The 15,340-nt window shown below is 51.1% G+C and overlaps 1 protein-coding gene across 3 annotated transcripts in view; it reads left to right on the top strand.

The window, feature by feature from the left end:
• Nucleotides 1-14,457, top strand: part of srgap2 (SLIT-ROBO Rho GTPase activating protein 2) — a 77,288-nt gene extending 62,831 nt beyond the window's left edge. Inside the window, exons 10-23 of one of the 3 annotated variants that reach the window (XM_049004271.1) lie at nucleotides 403-600; nucleotides 1,561-1,645; nucleotides 2,550-2,577; nucleotides 3,140-3,170; nucleotides 4,341-4,401; nucleotides 4,911-4,988; nucleotides 5,555-5,689; nucleotides 5,854-5,959; nucleotides 7,107-7,331; nucleotides 9,298-9,377; nucleotides 9,885-10,065; nucleotides 10,726-10,878; nucleotides 11,129-11,447; nucleotides 11,869-14,457. In XM_049004271.1, coding sequence (XP_048860228.1) covers nucleotides 403-600; nucleotides 1,561-1,645; nucleotides 2,550-2,577; nucleotides 3,140-3,170; nucleotides 4,341-4,401; nucleotides 4,911-4,988; nucleotides 5,555-5,689; nucleotides 5,854-5,959; nucleotides 7,107-7,331; nucleotides 9,298-9,377; nucleotides 9,885-10,065; nucleotides 10,726-10,878; nucleotides 11,129-11,447; nucleotides 11,869-12,318 — 2,130 coding nt within the window. In that variant the 3' untranslated portion in view covers nucleotides 12,319-14,457. Of the gene's footprint in view, nucleotides 1-402; nucleotides 601-1,560; nucleotides 1,646-2,549; nucleotides 2,578-3,139; nucleotides 3,171-4,340; nucleotides 4,402-4,910; nucleotides 4,989-5,554; nucleotides 5,690-5,853; nucleotides 5,960-7,106; nucleotides 7,332-9,297; nucleotides 9,378-9,608; nucleotides 9,827-9,866; nucleotides 10,066-10,725; nucleotides 10,879-11,128; nucleotides 11,448-11,868 lie in introns of those variants that run through there. The other 2 variants (XM_049004270.1, XM_049004272.1) reach the window with 2 other exon arrangements.
• The last annotated feature ends 883 nt before the right edge of the window (nucleotides 14,458-15,340 follow it).

Genomic DNA, 15,340 nt, shown 5'->3' with positions numbered 1-15,340 from the left:
CACAATAGAAACCCCCCCCCCCCCCAAAGAAAAGGCCTGCTGCTTCGCTGGAGCATTCCAGTTGAGACATTTGGTGTTTCTTCAGACTGCCTTCTCTTGTGTTTTCTGTTTTATTTAGCAGATGCTTTTATCCAAAGTGACGAATGAGGCAAGTAGCACATTACAAACACACAACTAAGAATGTCCAGGTACAAGTGTAAGCAGTACTGGAGCAGGAGCTGCACAACTATCTTCCGAACAAAGCAAGAAACTAATAATACAAATATTCAAATGGTAGAAAGTGCATCACTAAGAGCATTGAGGGTACATGGTGATATCAAGCTAGTAGGGCTGTTCCTGGGTCTTGAGGCTTTTCTTGAAGGCGGTCAATGAAATGTCAAGCAGCTTATTGGTTCCTTGCAGGTGAAGAAGACCATGGAAGCCACCCTGCAGACCGTCCAGGACATGGTGAACATCGAGGACTATGATGTCACTGACTGCTTCCACCACAGCAATTCCATGGAGTCCGTCAAGTCCACTGTCTCGGAGTCGTTCATGAGCAAGCCCAGCCTGGCGAAGAGGCGTGCCAACCAGCAGGAAACCGAGCAGTTCTACTTCACGGTGCGACGGCTGGGTCCGAGGGAGCATGGGGTTGGATGGGAGGTCAGCGACATGTGCTTTTAATTTCAGCTCTTCTGTATTCAAAGTGATAAAGATGGTTTAAAGTGGAACACCAGACAAGCTGGTTTTCTGTCCAGCCTGGACTGTCGGGCTCATGTTCAGCACAGCGCTCTCCAAGTTAAGTGATGTAATCGAATCAGTGAAGGGCTGGTTTCCCTGAAAGCTTTCAGAATGCCCTGCTCAAGGCTAAGATGTCAAGAGCCCTTTCGAGTTGACACGCTAACGTCTCCTTGAGTTCTGAAATGCCTACTGTCCATTCCTGCTGACTCACATTGGCCAACAAAAGCAAAATGAATGAGCAAGTGTTTTGCATAGTTCCCCTTGTGAGTTTCACCTTACTTGGAGGTTTTACATTCATCGTGGTAATTGAGGTACAGAATTGTGTCGTCCCTATGTCCTGTTTCACTGCTCCTTATAACTGGCTTGCAGATCCATGGTCTCCACTTCTACTTAAGTTCAATCTCTGAACATTTCGACTGCTCTAGATGCACATTCACCCTGGACTTTTCATTGCTGAGCTCCACTAACATTGGAGGTCCTGTTGTTCTTTCATTGCTGAAAACACTCCATGTACTCAGTGTGTTTGACATTTTTCCAATGTCAGTGTTTTAGTTGTGCCTGAATATACCTTTGCCTTCTGAAGGGAGGTTCAAGTTACCATTAGTGTTTTTTCGCAGAATTTTTTTTACTTTAACCAGCAAAATCACACGGCAACTAAAATATACAGCCTAGGCAATTAATGAGGAAACTTGAATGTAAGTTTATTTAGACTCCTCCAGAAGTTGTTTGGAAGTTAGCCAGCTCTGAGCTCATCTCCTGCGCTTTCCGCCCGGGCAGGTGCTTCACCGCTCTTCCTGTCCGTCCTTGAGCTGTTTACCATTATGTCGCCTCTCTTTACAGAAGATGAAGGAGTTCCTGGAGGGGAGAAACCTGATCACCAAGCTGGATGCCAAGTATGACCTGATTCAGAAGACACTGGGAGAAAGTGAGTTCTCAGGGATGCTGGGGGTTGGGGGCATCGTTTGGTGGATGTGTCACCAAGTGTGGAGGGAGGACTTGGAGAAGTTACAGCCCAATCAGTGTTGAGCCTGGGCCTCCACTTTAGGTTGCAGTTACCTAAATCCATTATCTACGGCCAGTGTTCTAGCGTCCTCACTGTAAACTGGATTAATGAAGGGGCTCTGCTGTTGGACCATAACACATGTGGAGTGGCTAGGACTCCCAGGGGAGATGATTGAGGCCCACAGGTCCAACAGCACAATTCCTCCACATCCTAATACCTGGAAGTCATTCCTGCGGCGCTTCTGATTCAGTCTGAAGGACATTTGTCCCACATCACGTTCTGCCTCCTGTCTGCCATCGTGACGTCTTGGGAATGCTGACCCAGCACACGGTTCCTATGGGTCCAAGACGGCATGATGCGGCTAGTGTGCACGAGGGCCGCTCTCTCCGAGCGATTTCTGGGACAGCCACCGCCGTGCAGCGGTCTCACCGAATAGTTTCCCCTCTCTGTCAGGGTCTGGCAGGGTTTGGGTGCTGATGCACCGGCCGGCCAGCCGCGGATGGTTTACAGATCAGGCCAGTGGGGGATGGGAGCGTGCAATGGGTCGGCAGCGGGGGGGGGAAGAGGTCCGTTTATGGCCGCTGTCCTGCATATGGAAGAATGTGGGTCTGCAGGCCATTGCGGGGTGAAGGTTTGGCCAGAGAAGGGGGAGGGTGGAAGGATCCAGGTTTTTAGGTGGGTGGGTAACTGAACCACTGGGGGGGCCTTTGTCACTTAAACTAGGCTGCATGTCCAGCCGTGGCTGTTTCTCCTTGGCAAACCATCTCCTTCTCTCTCTCTCTCTCTCTCTCTCTCTCTCTCTCCCCCCCCCCCTCCCCCATTGCAGGCCAGAAGACTGAATGCTGTGTTGCCAGGTAGGTCTGCAGAAAGGAGGAAATGGCTCTCGGCACATACGCACGCATACAGTGAGCTGTGCGGCCTGTTTGCTAATGCATGTCGACTCTGTGGCTATAGAGATGTATGCTCTGCCCCCACATGGCACTGCTTTCTGTGGGTTGGGGGCAACAGAGAACAAGGAGCAGTGAGGGCAGATCCTGGGGTATTTAGGAAAGCAAAAAAAGGTGAAGGACTGCGGTGGCAAAAGCGGTGGACACGAGACGCATCAATTGAGTTAGAACAAACTCGAGGACAGCAAATTCCGATCATCACAAGCTGAGTGTATTATCTTCTGAGGTTCATCGCAATTGATTCGGCTGCACACAGAGAAGCTGAAGGATGATGGCCACAGGAACCGCCGTTGGCTGGCTCTGCATATGCCTGTTATTTTAAGAGTTCTGAATGACGGAAATAGGCTCTGGTTCTCAGGTCTAATTTGTAGCAGGGTGAGGTTGCGGGGCCTGACAGCGCGGCGGGAAGGAGAATAACAGCGACATGCTAATAACACACTGCCTCCTCTCTGTCTTTCATGTCCGTCAGTGGAAGGAGGAACTCGGCCGTGCACAAGCAGGTAATTTCGCCTCCTACTGGGCCTGTGTGTGCGTGCCTTTTAATGGGCCGCGTGCAAGTCTGTCTGCTGGTCGAGCTGCCCTGGATGGAGATACTGAACATGGTCCGAAAAAAAGCATCCCATGATGTGGGTGACCGTATTGGGAATCTTGGTTAGGAACTCCAGTGAGGACACACACAGCATGCGATGGGCGTGGCTTGGTGGGGGTTGGGTGATGGAACATTTCAGCGCCTCTTCACAGCATGTGCTGCTGTGTTTCCTCAGAAGTCGTCGTCCCCCTCCCCCCCCCCCCCCCCCCCCCCCCCCCCCCCCCCCGCCTGACCCATGGGCGTTTTTATGTTATTTTTGAACAGAAAAAACAAAGACGGCAAGAGCCTGCCAATGACAGAGCAGGATCCCACTTTCAAGAACAAAAGACAACCGCAGACGCGGACAGCCATGCGCGCTGACTCGGGCATGCACATGCCGCATGCCAGCCGCACACCTCGCTCCCGCAGCTTTGCTGCCCCCTAGTGGTGCTCTGGTTGCACAGACTCCCTTTGTGAATGAAAAGCACATTGTGCTCTCGGTCTGTGTAGGGCTTGTTGCTGCTGCTCCTTCGAGTGCTGGGCATGGAAATCCCAGGTGTCGGGGAGCTCTGAAACAAAATGTGGGGAAGCTGTCTTCCTCCTCTTCATATCACTGGGTGTTTGACTGTTTGATTTTTTTTTTTTAAACTATCACTGCCGATATTATGTTGTGGCACAGAAAAAAAGGCGTGGCTCTGGTTTGATTCTTTAAACAAGCCTCCCCTCTCTCACACACACACACACACACACTGACTGACAGGCGAGGCCGCAAACGGAGCGTGACCGAGAGCCTATGAAATGTGGCCTCGTTTCCCCCTCTCAGCAATTCTCCAAAGTCAAATAAATACACGGGCTAAGAAGAAGCAGTCGCCTAGCAACTGCCGGTTTCTCCATCGGTCCTCCCCGGGCGGTGTCACGGCGACGGTGCGGCCGTAAAGAAGTCCTCCTTCCAATCCTCAGACTGACACTGGCATCCCTCTGCAAATATTATTTTAAATTTTCACCGGAGTGCTTGTTCATAATGGCTCCTCAAGCTCAGCAGAAGGTCCCAGGGCAGTGATTCGCTTTCAGTGCTGAATAATTCCCTCTTTCTGACTTTTAGGAATCCAACCAAGTCATTCCACTGATGGTGGAGAGCTGCATCCGATTCATCAGTCGGCATGGTAGGTTGTATCCTGATCTATCTCTCGGCTCCGTCCTCGCGCACGGTTTCCCACTGGGGGGGGGGGGGGGCATGAATATGCATTCGGTGACGGATGAGTGTATGCAGATTTAGGAGGTGCTACTCGGCACTGATGTCTCTCACTGCCAACTGCCTTGTTGGGGGTGTATGGCTCAGCGGGTTAGGAGGCTGTGTCTGTTATCAGAAGGTTGCCGTTCAAATCCCAGGGTCCACATTTGTAATGTTACGATCGGGCTCCTGTCTCCTCAGAAATGTGCTGTGCTAAATCATTATAAATATAAGCCCCCCTGGAATAGATATGTCCCTCGTACTATGAGACCAGGTGTTTGGCTGCTAAACATTATAGTGACCCTTAATGGTTATAATATACCGGTAAAGCCATTAAAGGTTGGCTTGGCCACCATATCATTCTCCTGATTTGTTAACACCGCGGTGAGCTGATTGGATGATGACTGTCCAATAGTAATGCGCCATCTGTCTTGCTTTTAGGCCTGCAGCACGAGGGCATCTTCAGAGTAAACGGGTCACAGGTGGAGGTCAACGACATCAAGAACGCTTTCGAGAGGGGTAACATGCTCCTTTTTTTAAAAAAAAAAAATCCTTCCGACCTTCTGACCTCGCAGCAGGTGGTCAAGGTGCCATCTGTGAAACATTTATTACATGTCGGGGGTTAACCGGTAGTAAAATGGACCATGAGATGATTGGGTGACAAAGTCCTCTTTTGTAACAGCAACATGAACAACAAGAATAGCCATTAATTAATGAACATGGCTGGGAGTAGCGATCTGCTGTTTATCAGATGGTCTCAGATTACATTTTTACCTTGTGGGTCAGAAGACTAATGCTTGTCCTTTTGATGTCAGCCGATTGTGATTCCTGTAGGTTACAAGCAAAGAATCTGTACAGCTGAATTAAATGAAACGATCGTAATTATTTCATATGTGATATTCTGTGTTAAATGTGTATTACCAATAGAAGCTGTATGAAAGTGCTTATGCTTATAGACATAGTATTTTACAGTGGATTTTATAGCATTGTTTGGGACAGGGGGACAGGGGGAGAGGGGGTCCACATTGTCTCCTTGCCTCTAAACCCAGATGTGCTGAATCTGCTCTTCTCGCCGGCTCCCCTAGGCGAGGACCCCCTGGCAGGCGACCAGAACGACCATGACATCGACTCCATCGCCAGCGTGCTGAAGCTGTACTTTCGGGGCCTGGAGAACGCCCTCTTCCCGAAGGAGGTCTTCCATGACCTCATGTCCTGTGTCTGTAAGTGCCACCGCCTTCACAGGTGTCTCATACCAAAGGAACGATCACTGTCCGGCATACGGACTCCGGACTAGATGGGAGCTGTGAACTTCATGAAGGGTTCCTTGTTTTGTCGTCGTTCTGCAGTGATCTGTACTGATTTTGTATCTCTCTCTTTCGGGCAGCCATGGAGAGTCTCCAGGACAGAGCTGTTCACATCCGGAAGGTTCTGCTGATTCTTCCTAGCAGCACGCTGGCCGTCATGAGATACCTGTTTGCTTTCCTCAACCAGTAAGTTTGTCGTGCACTCAGTCCTTGTTCCCCTGAGGCCTGCAAGGTCCCAAAGCAGCACAGTGTAAGGATATTATGGGCTGGTCTCCCCTTAAGCCTGCCCGGGGGCACTGCTTTCCCTGGGATGGATTTGAGGACTTTCTTGCATGTAGCACCATAGTGAGACTCCTCCATCCCCTCCTCTGAATCTGGGAGATTTAAGAAGGTTGGTGTGCAGCAGGGATGGGTGCAGCTTTGGTGATCAGGGAAGTCGGCTCGGAGGAAATGGTAACTGGACCGGCAATAGAGGGCGCCAAAACTACCCCCTTATATCTGTATTTGTCCTGCTGGTGTCTCCAGTAGTGATGCGGGGATGTTCAGGGCAAGTATCTGCTTAGCTAAAATGGGGAGGGAGGGGGCCCCTCCCAAGAAACCCAGCTGTGCCTGAGGTTTGTGGTTGACAGAAACAGGCCTGTTGGGCTGTCCATTTTCCACACACGTAATAAGGTCCCTGCATCACAGAGTGGGCGAAGCTGAGCGGTAATTTATTGCAATATAAAACGGAGAGCGATGCATGTGTATTCCATTTGGCCTGCGTAGCTGGCGAGGGAGCAGACCCTCGGGGGCCCAGCATGGGGGCCGAAGTGGGCTGGCTGGGTGTTTGTGCATCTCTCTGACTTGGGATGCATGCATGCATATGTGTGTATGTGTGTGTGTGTGTGTGTGTGTGTGTGTGTTTGTTTCTGTCTCTCCGTGGACGTTAGAGGCGGCTGAGGCTGCAGGCCAGTCGGATCTTTCCCGGAGGAGAGGGTTGCTGGTTTTTACCTCAGTGAAGCTTTTAATTAAGTGGGATTGAGCCGTCCATTTGAATAATGGCTCCGTCATGTGATCAGAAGGTTGCCAGTTCAAATCCGGCAAGAATGAAGATAAAAATAAATGTAATTTATTTAAATTTCATCATTGGGTCCCCGAGCAAGACCCCAATCGCTCCAGGAACTGTCTGACCCTGCCTTCTGAATTATGTTACTTTGGATAAATGTAGCTGATAAACAAATGTAAATAAATAGCTATTTGTATTACAGCAGATACACTAGGTGTATGATCCTCAGTCTACTAGTAATGGGTTCCGCGACCTCATAAGACTGACCGGACCGGGTCTCATCCACAGCTTGTCCCAGTACAGCGAGGAAAACATGATGGACCCATACAACCTGGCTATCTGCTTCGGACCCACTCTCATGTCCGTCCCCGAGGGCCATGACCAGGTCTCCTGCCAGGCTCACGTCAACGAGCTGATCAAGACCATCATCATCCACCACGAGAGCATCTTCCCGGGGCCGCGGGAGCTGGATGGGCTGCTGTACGAGCGGGGAGGCGCCTCTGAGGAGTACTGGTGAGCATCACGTCGGCACCTGGCTCCCCTGAGCTGGAGGGGCGGCTGATCAGGGCCGTTCGGCTAAGAGGTATCAGGGTTTCCTGGGGACGTGACTGTCCCCGATTCGAAGGCCACCTGCCTGTAAGTAGTCACATCACAAGTGATTGCTCTGAAATTACATAGGAAGCGCAAAACTGGCAGAATAATTGAATTATTCAGTGCATCAGTGTAAATTAATTTCATCTTCCTAATTGAACCACAGCACTGATCGTTTCACGGGAGTTATTGTTGACAGCATTTGCGTTCATTTCCCTTAAAAGCCAAGATTAATGCAGCCCATAGCTGCCAATTGATGCCGCACTTCACTGAAAGTATAGAAGACTCATGTTTGTTTTATTTAAATGGGGAATAGATGAAAGCTTATTAGCGAATATGCACTTAGTATTTCGATACTGGTGAATGTGCTTTGTGTTTTTGGAGCTCGCCCACATGCCGTGTCTCACTGGAAGTCCATGAGAGTTGCGTACATTACTACTTAGGCAAGATTGATTAGACAGAGAGACATGCAGTCATATTTTAGACATGGAGGCCAGACTTCTCTCCATAGTGATTGGGGGACGTCTGGACAAGGCATGATGAACTACCAATAACATTAATGCTCACGAATGACAAGCTTAACACTGTCGCCGTGTAACACGGTGTTGGCTCATGGTATTCATTGATTCTGTCCCATGCAGGGGCTGCGAAACATTTTGTTGCAACCCAAACTGACAGCTGATGTCGTATGTCATCTTTCACAGTGGCGTTTGTAAATGTTGTACATAAAGTCATTATCCTTGAACAGAATTAACATACAAATAATCGACTAAAACGCAAAAATCCTCTTTTGGTCATACTGCCAATTGACAGCATTGTCCTCCCCCCATTTTAAAAATCACCACCCACCACTGATTCACATATATATTTATATTGTATACATGCAATATATGGACAGAAGTGTCAGGACACCTGCCTTTTACACCTACAGGAACTTTCATGACATGCCATTCTAAATCTATAGGAAACGATACGGAGTTGGTCCCCCATTTGCAGCTATAACAGCTGCCACTCTTCTGGGAAGCTTTATCACAGGTTTATGGAGGGTGTCTGTGGGAATTTTTTCCCATTCATCCAGCAGAGCATTTGTGAGGTCAGGCACTGATTTTGGACATGAAAGCCTGGCTTGCGATCTGTGTCTGATTCTAGTTCATGCTCGATGGGGTTGAGGTCAGGGCTTTTTGTGGGCCAGTCAAGTTCTTCCACTCAACACTCACCCAACCATGTCTTAATGGACCTCGCTTTGTGCACTGGGGCACAGTCATGCTGGATCAGAAAAGGACCTTCCCAAAACTGGGAACCATAGAATTGTCTAAAGTGAGTGTGTGTGAGTGAGTGAGAGAAACCATTTGGCCAGAGGCCAGACTACCCGCCTTGCCAGCGACACATTGTAATGGGACGGAGTGTCGTCAGTGCAGTTTCCAGTACCGTCCTGAAAGCAGAGGAGATAGGAGAGGCAGACGGCCTTACGGGGAGGCCCAGGGGGTGCTCAGGGTGTCCAATCACTGCCAAATCAAAGGAGGGGGGCGGCTCTGGGTTTGTTTGTTCCCTCCCCCTGCATGCTGCCCCTTTGGCCCCCGGGCGCTCCACCTTGGTCCTCTAGCCCTTTTGATGTTCTTATTCTCTGTTTTTTTTTTTTTTTGTTGTTCTTTTACGCTTCAAAGAGGGCGCAAGTGTACATGTAACTGTTTGAACACAACAGGATCGCGGAGTCTTGGGGTTCAGGACTGCTCCCAGAATGCACTGTGCTCGTCTGTAGTGCGGCTGGGGGTGGTACCTGTGCTGCGTTTTCTCCCCGGCCGCTAAACTGTGAACGGTCCGGGAGCTTCAGGCAGGAAGTTGCGCTGTGAACTCATGGTCCTGACGCCTGGTGGTGTGTGTCCTGCAGTGACAGTCCCCATGGAGAGCCCCCTGTGGTGGAGGGGCCTGCTCCGGACACCTCTTCCCAGCTCCAGAACAGCGATGACGGTAAGCGAGAACGTGGGGGGGACGTTACTGCACACTGACAGTAGCTTGTTTATCACTGAATAGTGAAACTTGCAATTTTTGAAAGAATGATATTGTTTTTATATTTGAATTCATAATATTACATGGCCACCGTATTTCTGGCCCGATATTTGGGTGCATCTCTCTGGCGTCTGAGAGATTCTCTCCTTCACTGTTTTTCTCCTAAATGCTGTCCTTCGACTTTTTGGGCAGTTTGCAGGCTGGCTTCACTTCAGCACTGACACTCCCTGTTTCCCCATTAACAACACACCCTGTCTGCCGTCACCCAGCCCTGCCCCTGTGCTGACACACCCCGCTTTGGAAGTAACACACCCTGCCTCACGCTGACAGCTGCTTCGCGTTTAACATCTCTCCTCCTCTCTCCTCCCATTCACCCCCTCCTCCCACCTCCCCCATCTTCCACCTCTTGCCCCCCCCCCCCATCCTCTCCCCCTCCCTGGCTAAGCGCAGGCCACTCCCTCGTTTCAGAGTCCGAGCCCGTCGAGGCCATCGCCCGCTTCGATTACACAGGCCGCACCGACCGTGAGCTCTCCTTCAAGAAGGGCGCCTCCCTGCTGCTCTTCCACCGCGCCTCCAGTGACTGGTGGGCGGGCCGGCACAACGGCATCGACGGCCTCGTGCCACACCAATACGTCGTGGTCCAGGACATGTAAGGCTGCCCCCTAGTGACACAGAGGTGTACACACAGTTGGAGCTTGGGCATGGTGACCCTCTTTCAGGCAGTGAATGTGTGGTTCTGCCCACACTGGCTTTGTTTCAACTCTTTTTCCATCCTGTTTAAACAGTTCCTGTCACACATAAACAGCACTACTCCCTCTGTTACTCCCTCTGTTACTCCCTGTGTTACTCCCTGTGTTACTCCCTGTGTTACTCCCTGTGTTACTCCCTGTGTTACTCCCTCTGTTACTCCCACTGTTACTCCCACTGTTACTCCCACTGTTACTCCCTCTGTTACTCCCTCTGTTACTCCCTCTGTTACTCCCTCTGTTACTCCCTCTGTCTCGTCTCCCCCTCTCTCCAGCATGATGCGTCCCCATGTGCTTTTGAGTAGAGATATCAGGGTGAACACCCTCCCCTGCCAGGCCCTATGGCGACATTCTGTCCCCAAACCCTGAGCACAGCCTTACATCTGTAGACCTCACTCATCTTCTGTTCCACATATCCAACACAGCGGCGTGATTACGTGCAATCACTTTTTCCTGGAGCTTTCCGGCAAAGCGGTTTTGACTTGGCTGAAACAGCAGCTGCTTTTCCTACCCGGTCACTGCTAATCACACATCCCCCCCCCCCCCCCCCCCCCCCCCCCCAGGGAAGACGGCGTCGCCGGGAGAGGAAGTCCGAAAGCCGACGCTGAGCTGGCTGCAGATGCAATGCCACTGGAGGAGAAGGTGTCCACCAGGGGGAGCCTGAGCTCTCCAACTGGCGGCCACGTGGCTGATATTTACCTGGCCAACCTCAACAAGTAAGAGGCCGTTGAGTTTTGTCCGTGCCTGGTGACCTTGCTATTTGAATAGTCTGCATGTGATGCTGTTACTGGATTCGGTTTAAAGTATGCATGCTAGGAAGGGCACTATAAAGCTGGTTCCTGTTACTCGGTGGATGTTCTTGATTGGTCGATTGCAAAGAGGCAAACATGTGGATTGGTCCGAGGGGAGCATGCCCAGTATGTTGCTGTCTGCAGTTCTCGCTGACTGTGTCCATGTTCTCCTCAGGATGAGGAAGCGACCGGAACCTGGGGGTCTCCGCAGGACGTTCCGGACAACAGAGGGGCTCTCGGAGAGTTGCCAGGCGACCGCCGCAGGCAGCAGGACTGCCTCCCTGCCACTTGGGGGGCCGTTGTGGGAGGGGCCCGACAAGCGGCCCATCAGTGCACACAGCAGCCTGAACTCCATCACCCGCCATTCCTCCCTGAAGACCAAAGCAGAGAGCCCGCAGTTCCGCAAGGCGGCCACCGCGGGGCGCTCCAAGAGCTTCAGCAACCACCGGCCACTGGACCCAGAGGTCATCACACAAGTGGAGCAGAGCTCCCAGGTACGGCGTGACGTTCAGGTCGCGTTGAGTGGGCTTGAATCGAGGCCATGTGATCATGTGACTCATAACTCTCTTAGGCCTCATTGAGTGTCCCACCTGTTAGCTATTTGGTATGTGAGGAATGTCAGCACTTATGTTTAGCCAGTATCCAGCACCCAGAGCAGTTGACATCACTGGGGCTCGAATTCCGTCTCTCTGCTGGACACTGCAATCCTTAACCTATTGAACTACACAGTGTACCCATGAGAGTAATTAGTGATGGTCAGCAGTGATCCTCATCAGACTGCACTAGTTAGTATATTACTTGGGCTGTAACGCTGTGATAACTTCATGCTAATTGTCACCGGCGTGGTTATTTTGGTGATGCTGTGACACTGACGTCACTGCTGCCTGTTCGGTGTCCCCCCTCCCTCCCCCCCAGGACATTGAGGCCACCATGAACACGGCGCTGAATGAGCTCCGCGAGCTGGAGCGCCAGAGCAGTGCCAAACACGCCCCCGACGTGGTGTTGGACACGCTGGAGCAGCTGAAGGGCAGCCAGGGGGCGCCGGTGCCCACCTCTGAGCCGTCCAGCCCGCTACACTCACGCCTGCTGAAGGAGGCCGACACCCCCCGGAACCCTCTGCAGCGCAGCGCCAGCTCGGCCAGTGATGTGCCCAGCACCTTCCGCCCGGGCAAAACTGCCGTCAAGGGCCCCGCCCCCATCCCAGGGCCCATCCGTGAGCCCCGCCCCCCTGCAACCCGCCCCAAGCCCGTGGTCTTCCCCAAGACCACCTCCGGGGGGAGTCCCGCCATGGGTTCGCCCACCACGTCCATGCCGCCCACACCGCCACCCCCGCCGCCCCCTGCAGACAAGTCCTGCCCCGTGTGAGCAGCAGTCCCTGGGGAGGGCAAGCAGCCAGCCTGCCGGACCATGGACCCCCAAACTACTTTATTATTATTTTCTTTTAAAAGGGACAGGATGGATTTCTCCAGAGACGGGGGCCACATCCATGCAGGGCAGTGATTTTTGTAGGAGAGGGCCCTCGCCGTTCCTGTCGATGTGAAGTGCTTCTGACTCGTACACCCACGCATGGGTGCCTCAGCCCTGAAGCACGCTGCCGCTCGCCATCAACCTTTATTTTTCTAGAGACGCCGCAGAGGACTTTGGGGGCACTGGACAGTGCTGGGGAGGGCGAGTGCTGGCCTTGATGGAACCTAACAATGGACTGGGGGGTGGGGGCATTTTTATGATCAGGGTGTTGATTACAGTGCTGTAACACAAAGCTGTTTTAGGTGACTGTCTTTATGTCGTGTGCCCCCATCTGCCCCCCCCCCCCCCGCCAATCACACCAGCTAACTTGTAACTTACTTCGGCCGCATCCCCCACCGGAAGACAGTGATGATGTGTCCGGTTTTCTGGCATTTTCCTCTTCGAAGTCCTGCCACCGTCTCTCTTCTTCAAATCGCTTCTGCTTCACTGTGGCAGTCATCACAGTTCCGGGCTGCGCTATTGGTCGATGACGATCAGGCCCCGCCCCCTGCAGTGAACTTATTCGGGCACAGTGTCCAGCTCCCAGGCCAGGGGCGGCTCGACGCCACATGCCGGCTAGCAAACCGCTAAGCTTCTGTGAAACTCTGCCTCACTCCGGCTGCATTAACATAGATTAGCAAACCTAATGCAAGGATAACAAACCGTATTCAATAGATACATATTTAACTTTTCAAGTGGAATCTGCAGATCAATCTTATACAGTTTTGCCCGGCTGTGTATTAAGGCATTTAGATAGAAGCACAACCTTTCATGGAGAATCTTCCACTGGGGAAATGGCTGCTTTTATATTCTGCATCGCTTCAGATATACAGTCAAGCTGTGTGTGTGTCTGTGTGCGTGCGTGAGTGTGTACATGCATAACAGTGTCATACATTTTGAAACGATATTTCAGGACTAGGGACTCCCACTGCGCTCCAGGGCACGTAGCTGTGGTTTCGGCATGTCAATTCGTAGCAGTGTGGTGACCTCACATTCACCCATGTCTCTCCACCCACTTCCATTGGCCAGAGAATTGTCCTGGTCCCATTGCGGGTTTTTGACATGCGTCTTTATTGAAACCGAGCATCTGACTCACGACTGTTACTGCGGACTCTGTCGTTTACACGATTCAAAGCTGCCTCACCCTGAAACTGTACCTTCTTAAACTGTAACGGGCTGCGAGGTCAGTGCTGGGAATCCATCCGAGTGCTAATTTCTGACTCTGATCACTTTGCCCCTTGATGTTCACTAGGACACAATTGAAAGAGGATTGTTAACCTGCGTCTCGCATCGTGGGCCGTTGGACGATCCTGTGACCGGGTTTGTCTTTTGTTTTTGTCCTTCCTCTGCCTTTGCCTTGACTGTACCGCCGTGTAAATGTATGTTCGGCCTTCCAGCCCTTGAAGAGAAGGGAGAGCGGCTGACTGTGCTGTTCTGCGGCCAGTTTAGCCGAGTGCTCCGTGGTTCAGCCAGAAGGAGGGAGGAAGGTAGAAGAGGCCCTATATGAGTTTCGAAATAGTCCCAGGCCCTGCTTGTAGATGTGGTTCAAATAGGATGGATTTGAGTCATGGGGGTTGTTCCAGACCTAGCAGGGGGGTGAGAAAAGCGAGACAGCCACTGGCCATGTAGCTGTACAACGAGCGATTGCAGTGATGCCTTCTCTCTCTCTTTCTTCCTTCTCTCTCTCGTACTGTGACCACATGCGCACAGCCTCTTAAGCCACTGTGCTGATGGATCCTCACTGCACAATCAGGTGGAGGTGGCCGGCTGATGATCGGAGTCATAATGCGGATTTCTAAAGACGCTCACTGCAGGCATTCCACTAACATTTTGTTCCAAAAGAGAATTCCTGTTTGATTTTCATTATTATTTTTGAAAGATGTTAACAGGTGGATGTAATAACTTGTGTGTGTATGTGTGTATGGCAGGATGTGATCGCCACGTGGTGACTCTCCTACTTATGTAACTGGAAACTTGTGGGGGGGGATGAGCTGGGGGGGGGGGTATTGGGGGGGGGGGGGGCAGCAGCATTAACATGCATTATACAGTAGGAGCTTATGGGGGAAGCTTGGTAGGTCTGGGTTTTCTTAAGACTGTGCAGGTGATTTTTTTTAAGCCTAATTCTCTTCATGTTTCCCTTCAGGAATCAAGTCAAATCCATTGATGCACTTGACATTGCCATTGTGTGCTTGTTAAAGGGACGAACGGGGACTATTTTTTTAAGTCATGACTATTAAGTATGTATTTCTTGTCTTTGAAAACGAAACTGAACCTAAAAAAAGACTGTCATGTCAAATATATTTATAGTTGTCCATCCAAATGTCTCAGTATGATCTGAAAAACCTGTGTTCAAATGTACTATGTATATACAATGTTGTACATGACAGAGGTACTTTTTTGGTACAATATTGTACAGTAATAGCAATAGTAGTTTACTCAAATAGACCTTATATAATTCTACGTGTAGTTCTTGTAGTAAACTTTTTTTTTTAATTAAACATTGCTTGCTATAGAGGTTTCTGGGTCAGTGTGGCTCCGTCATTCCAGTCGTGGTCCAGCTCGCATCGTTAAACGTTAATGTTCCCTTAACGACCTTAAAGGCCTGGTCTCCAGCGGTAGGTCTTGGGATCGGTGCCTCTTCCAGCTGCTCATATCATCTTGACCCCAGTGCGTCGCTCTTCTTTGGACCAGGCTGATAGTAAACATCGCCCCCACCGTCCTCCCCACCCCGCTGTCTGCCGCAGCACTTATCTGGAAAAATCTGATTGCTCCACAATGGCCATGATGCCTGAAATTCTGCCTGCACTTTCTGGGAACGCAGGAGGAGATGATGATACTGGGAATCCCCATGCTTCCTGAAAGACCTCGTGGTTGGGAGCCT

Source organism: Brienomyrus brachyistius, unplaced genomic scaffold, assembly GCF_023856365.1.
Source record: "Brienomyrus brachyistius isolate T26 unplaced genomic scaffold, BBRACH_0.4 scaffold100, whole genome shotgun sequence".
In the NCBI taxonomy this organism is placed as follows: Eukaryota; Metazoa; Chordata; class Actinopteri; order Osteoglossiformes; family Mormyridae; genus Brienomyrus; species Brienomyrus brachyistius.
Note: the sequence above shows the minus strand (reverse complement) of the source record. Positions and strands in the feature narration are given on the sequence as shown.